At 40.9% G+C, this 6,581-nt stretch overlaps 1 protein-coding gene across 1 annotated transcript; it reads left to right on the top strand.

Moving 5' to 3' along the window:
* The first annotated feature begins 451 nt into the window (after positions 1-451).
* Positions 452-5,809, top strand: LOC106917909 (transmembrane protein 238). The gene is made up of 2 exons (XM_014987216.2): positions 452-1,062; positions 5,216-5,809. Exon 1 carries the CDS (start codon positions 533-535, stop codon positions 1,049-1,051), a length of 519 nt encoding a protein of 172 aa, XP_014842702.1. The 5' UTR covers positions 452-532; the 3' UTR covers positions 1,052-1,062; positions 5,216-5,809.
* The last annotated feature ends 772 nt before the right edge of the window (positions 5,810-6,581 follow it).

Genomic DNA, 6,581 nt, shown 5'->3' with positions numbered 1-6,581 from the left:
TGGTCAATAGTTTGCGGTGTTGATATTTGTAGAAAATGCTGTATATAAAAAATCCTCTAAAGTTTATATATTTGTACCTAAAGTCTCTAAGTCATGAATGCTTGAGATTGAAGTCAATGGTTTGAGCCCATAAAGCTGATTCTGAATAAGCACATAGTTTCCAAACTGACCAGGAAAAAAAACCCACTAGAAAATATTACTGGTTGTTTTAGAGTGATTTTTGTGGATATTTAGTGCAATTATTACATTAAACAAATCTGATATAATAAAAGCCTGCATTTGTTATTATATCTTTATTATAATCTTCATTATACATTATTGGTTGGTTCTTTATTGCTTTTTATTTTTTGCCAACGTTATGAAGAGCGGCAGATTGTTGCTGCCCAGCCTGCCAGAGGAAGGCCGTTACCGGCCAGGTGCCTCAGCAGCAGCCCCTCCTCCTGGGAGCGGAACGCCCCTCCTGTGAGGTGTGTCCGCCTGTGTGCCCCGAGCAGGACAGGTTGTCTCACCTTCCAGCCGCTGACACCTGAACATGGAGGCCGAGTACCGGGGTCTGGGCCGCTGTGTGTGCAGCTTCTGGCTGGCTGTCGCCTTTGACATCGTGGGCCTGACCGTGCTCCTCCTCGGGGTGTTCGTCAACGTGTTTTTCTATGACCTGCTCATCTATGCGGGCGCCATCGTAATCTTCCTCAGCCTCATCTGGTGGGTGTTCTGGTACTCTGGGAACATCGAGGTGCCCCCGGGGGAGCTGGAGGATGACGTCGGCCTGCTGAAGAAGAAGGGCCAAGCGGGCGGCATCGGCGGGGTAGTGAGGCGGCTCTCCACCCGCGTCTCCAACGGAATCAGGAACTCTTTCCGCCGGAACGGAGGCCGCGCAAGCCGAGCGCAGAGGTCAGCCGCTGGGACAGCGGAGTCCCAGCAGACGGGACAGGTGGCCGTTGCCATGGAGACCGTTGTCCCGCAGGAAGGCCCCCCGCACACTGCAGTGTCCCCTGTGGCTTTCCTTGAAGTAGAGATGCCGCACACAACTATGGAGACTTCACCTACATAACAGGTGGACAGGTGAGGCCCACATCACACACAGCAGGTCAAAGTTCAAGATGTACTGCCGTTTTATTACGGTGAGGACATGTTAGCAAGGATTACATTTCTCACAATGAATAGCTTAGCTACATGCACTATAAAAACATATTTTGTAGAGTAATAAATCAGTCATAAAAAATGTTGACAATCTAATCAAGCATAACTTTGTAAATGTAATGTTAAATAACTGTTACATTCTGACCGGAGGAAGACATTTTACTCCTTCACCGTTTCTTACCTTTTTATTTTTGGTCTAATTGTTTTGTAGTCTGGTGGTAAAAATTAGAAATGTGCAATATTTTGGTAACAAACCGATATCAAGTACAGTCTCTGTTTCGCTGGAACAAATAATAATAATTTTTATTCAAGGTACGTTTTTTGTTTTTATTTTGAATTATCTTGTTCTAAACCTGGGATGGAATTTGGACGAGGTTTATAGATAAGATGAGGTCATTTTATTTATGCAGCACATTTTCAGCAACAAGGCAGTTAAGTGCTTTACATGAATTAAAGGAAATACAACAAAACTACAAACCAAAGGAAAGAGCAGAAGAAGAAAAAAAAACAAAAAAGTTAAACCATGTTTAAGAATAAGTAGTTAGTGATTTATAAACTAGTAGCGGTTTCTCTGGATTCTTGTTCTGATAATGTTGGTCTAAGATAATCAGTAGTTTCTCTATAAACTAATAGGAGTTTCTCTGGATTTTAACTTTGTTCTAATTCCTGCTCTGGGTTGAGTGAAATCCTCTGGATATTTGTTATAACTAATACGTTTGATTCTTTTTCTGTTTTGAGTTTACATACATCTAGTATGTAAACTAAATGTTCCTGTTCTGGGTTGCTAAGCAGAAAATGAATAGGTTCTTCATTGGTGTCTACAAAATATTTTTATTGACATTAACATGACAAACAGTAACCACAGAAAATAAAAAAAAATGACAAAGCGCAAAAAAAAATCATTTGAGATGAAATTGAGAGAACATTTCTTCTCAAATTGAGAGGAATTTAACTCTAGCTGCTGACAGGTTGAAGACACATTATACCAAGATAATACTTTGTATAAACTAGGGCTGCTGTAAACGAATATTTTAGTAATCGAGTAATCTATCGATTATTCTTACGATTAATCGAGTAATCGGATAAAAAAAATATAAAATGAAATATTGGTAAATCTGGCATAATACCGGTGTTACTATCAGATATCAATATCAGTCCAATGTTTCATATTTGAGCATCCCTAACAGTTGCTTTTTTTGTAGTTTAGAAAACTAACCTGTAACAATAATAGCTAACTTTCTAAGTTAACCAGAAGAAAAGTTATAGAAAAATCTGAAATTATATTGAATTTAATAACAAAGAGGCAGGCTCACAAATATGCTTATAAAAAATGTCTACAATCCAGCTTTTAGTTTATGTATTCAGTGAGTTTAATAGATTAATTAAACTCACCTTGCCACCTAACCTGTCACGCTTTGGGTTTGAAAATACGGGAAATGCCGCCTGGATTGGGAGGAGAGGGCGAATGAACGAACGTAAGATGGGGTGGAGGGGAGGAAATAGACCAGCGGACTGACGAACCGTTAGACCGGGGGACGAACACGGGGGAAGCAATATGGGATATTTACGACACCTTCACTGGTCACACTCAGAAACTCATCTACCAGCCATGTACGATGCGCTCCGCCACCCGTTTCTTCAGACCGGGATATGAAATTTATTGTGCGGTTCGTCGGTAAAGCTACATTTACACGGTAAGCATCAGCTACTCAGCCGCCCGCCCTGTTCAGTCTATCCGCTCACCTCAGCGCTCTTCCCGCCGTTCGCTTTCAACCAGCAGCCCCGGAGGAGAAATGCTGCCGTACTCCAGGCATTCCCCAGTCATTTTAAGGATGCTTATTGGTTCCCCAAAAACGATAAAAAGTCGGGCATTATCATCAATCAATAAAATTCCCACGGGCCAATCTTGAAGATTGGACTTTATGCCGCTGAGACTTAGCTTTTGTCAACAACTCAGAGGCGGAAGTGAGAGCTCCGCGCAACGCAAATGAAGTCCCGGCCGGAACACGGTGCGCTAAATAATAAAACATAAATTAACGAAGCTTCGAGGCAGGTAAATTTTCCTCGAGGAATTTTAGTAATCGAGGTACTCGAATCATTCGAGGAATCGTTTCAGCCCTAGTATAAACATTAATATCGTCTTTGGAAGTGTGTACCTGTTGATCCAGTCTTAGCTCAAGACTCTTGACAAGACAAGAGCCATGTTTAGGACTTCCTGAGCAGAGCCATTCGTCCCACTGTCCTGAAGAAACCCCGTCTTTGTTTTGCTTGCCGACTCTTCGAGATGTTGCCTGAAACAAGTCTCCTTTGAGCCGAGTGCGACAGCAGACCCAGTGCTTCCGAACTGTCCGTCGCCTGAACTCAGGAAGATTTACTGTGGCTCATCTTCTCTGAATCAAGTCAGACCAGTTTGTGACAATAATCCCCACCGGTGGGAGCACCTGATGCTGGTAGCGTTTGTGACCAGGGTTGGGTGAGAGGCTGACCTCGCTGATGGTTCTGGCCTCAGTGAGATGGAACTGAACCCCCTTTCATTCTCTGTCCTTTGGTTCCTGTTTCTTTGAAAGAAAGTTCAGATGACAAAAGGGAGTCTTTCCACACAGAGGCTTTGAAAAGACTGGCAAAGGTTTCAGTGTTCCTGGAGCTTGATAGGTTGAATGAGAAGCTTCTGAATGTTCATTTGCTGTATAAATTACAAAGCTAGGAAATAGATTCCACTCCTGGTCTGATTAAATCTATAACAACTGATCATCCGTCCATCCATTGTCTTCTGCTTAGCTGGGGTCGGGTCACAGGGGCAGCAGCCGAAGTAGAGAGGCTCAGACTTCCTTCTCCAGCAACTTTGGCCAGATCTTCCTATGGAATCCCATGACGTTCCCAGACCAACAGAGGAACATAGTCCCTCCAGCATGTCTTGAGTCTTCCTCTGCATCTTCTTCTGGGTCTTCCTCTGGGTCTTCCTTGGCGCCTTTTCCTGGTGGGACGTGCCTGGAACACCCCGCCAGTGGGGCGTCCATCCTAACCAGATGCCCGAGCCACTTCCTGCTCCTCTGGATGTGGAGAAGCAGAGGCTCTGCTCTGAGTCCCTCCTGGTTGACCAAATTTCTCACTCTATGTGATTCATTAGAAGAAGAATATATGGTAGATTGACATGTTGATTATTATTTACATTTTGTCATAAATATGAGGTTGATTATTTTACTGAATGTTCTCTAGTATCATCAGAAAGATTCTGGAAATGTTAAATCTTGACATTAAATGATGTATAATTACAGATGTGCCCATCAACAGCAAATACCTTAACACCTTTTTATGAGTTTCAGAGTATCAGATAAAGGTTAGGTGCATAAGCTTAAATGCACAAATAGGGAAAATCTTGTAATTATTTTTTTTCCGGTCAAATTCCAATTCCATGTCATGCATGTATTTAGTCCTTAGCATAAAAAAAATACCCACTCTGTCAAAATTGAAATTAGAAAGCTATGACTGAAAATTTGAATTTAGATGTTCATTAGATTTTTAGATAAAGGAGGATTGTCAGGCTTCAATAACAAATATTAATTGAAATGCATTCTCTCCTTGTTATCAGTGTTACAGTGTACTTTGCTATGTATTCTTCATTTCTCAATTTACACATAAAGTTTTGATGCTGTATGTCATTCGACTAGAGTCAGCAGCTCTTTATAGAAATGTAGGATTCTGTTTTTTTCCCCCCAAACGTCTACTTCATGTTGATCATCCTACCCTCTGATCCCTGATCAGCTTTGTGCTCTCTGTGTTTGTGTAAAGCTTTGTTCTCTTTTAGTCAGATGTGGTTTGAATGCGGAACTGAAGGAAACTTCCCGTCGCTTAGAGGCTGTAAAATCTGTTATCGCTGGATAACCATTAACCAGCTGAGAGCTCCCTGGCAGACCAGCCCCTAGTTTAAACAATAGCAGCTTCTCCTGAAGCCGATTCCCAGACTAGTATCGATGTTTGATCGAACACTGAAATCACTTTTTTTAATTCACCTTATAATCCATCCCAACTGAGTTCAACGTTTAACGACCGTTTTCTGTTTTTGCCTCCCCTACAGAGACACGCCCACTTTCTCTCAGCGTTCACTCTGGAGCCAGCCTGACCTGCAGAACTCAGAGTCTTCAGTTTACTCATGTGGACAACACATTTTATAACTATTTATGTTTTTAGAAAGAAAACATGTTCATATATTTCAAATCAACACTAGCACTACTTAAGATCTTCTTATTGACCTGAATGTGTTCTTATCTGAATGTCAGCTGAAGTTTTTATGTTTGTTCCAGTTTTCCAGCATGGATATGATCCGTGTGTCCCGACTCCCATTTTAAAAATAGATGGAAATTATGGGCTAGAACTGAAAATGGGATTTTTATTTTGATCAGACTGAAACCTGAGAGTTAAAAAAGAAACTAAATGAATGAAAAAAAAAACAATCTGCTCTTGTTTAAAAAAAGTATTGTATTTTTTATCAAGTGAATGATGTGCAATTTTCACATTTTTTACTCTTAAATCTGACTCAGAGATATTTTCTATTTGTTGGTACTTGATGAGCATGTTTGTGAAGATGTTTGTGTTGTGTTTGGCGTCACTGACACCTTCAGATGAAAAAATACTTTAATAAAAAGATAATGCACTATATTATAAACTATAACAGATCTGAGCTCTGTTGTGGATGGATTACATCATTTTTTCATAATATTCATGACATAGAGGGTGTAGTTTTGACAATAAGAGCCTGCAGTTCACCTGCTCATTTGATCTCTACTTTCAGCACATTTTAGGGAATTGCTGTTACTTGTTTAAACTGAGGTGCAGGTTCTAGAATCTAGATCACATGTTCACAGTAGAGGTTTGATTTGGAGCTGTTTTTGTCATGTTGATCTAGTTTGAATCGAGCTTCAGGTTTAAAACATTTGGCCTCAAACCTGAGTCTAGAGTCCTTCGGTATGCTGAGGGATAACCATGCCTGTGGCTGCAGACAAGCCTCAGTCACCACCTTCCACCACCACACTGTTTGTGCTGGATTTATTTTTTTTTACCAAATGTGCGATTTGGTCAAATCTCTGTACCGTGGTCTCATCTGTCTAAAATACATTCCTCTAGTAGTCTGGAAGAGGCTTTTTCCTTCAAAACAAGCCATAGTAGTTCAGTCCTTTTCTCCTGGTCCTGTCATGAACTTTATCCCTCTTCAGATAATACATTATTTGACCTATAGGGGGCACCGATGAAGCACAAAACTGAAGTTCCAAGGGAGTGAATTTGTCCGTAAATGTTTCTCAAACTGTTTCTCATTTCTTTATATTTTGACTAATACAGCACTCCTTTTGTCATTATCACAGCACATATGTTGTTCAACAAACCATGTTACATCAACTTCAGCATATACCATTCCACTGTGGTTAATGGAGCTGAGACAGAGCTCT

This window comes from Poecilia mexicana, unplaced genomic scaffold (assembly GCF_051168715.1).
Source record: "Poecilia mexicana isolate PSO_F unplaced genomic scaffold, ASM5116871v1 scaffold_8, whole genome shotgun sequence".
Lineage (NCBI taxonomy): Eukaryota > Metazoa > Chordata > Actinopteri > Cyprinodontiformes > Poeciliidae > Poecilia > Poecilia mexicana.
The sequence above is the reverse complement of the archived record's forward strand: the minus strand, read 5'-3'. Positions and strand labels throughout refer to the sequence as shown.

Bases quoted from the DNA above. Each gene is read 5' to 3' on its own strand.
- LOC106917909 (XM_014987216.2), top strand. From the start codon at position 533: ATGGAGGCCGAGTACCGGGGTCTGGGCCGCTGTGTGTGCAGCTTCTGG.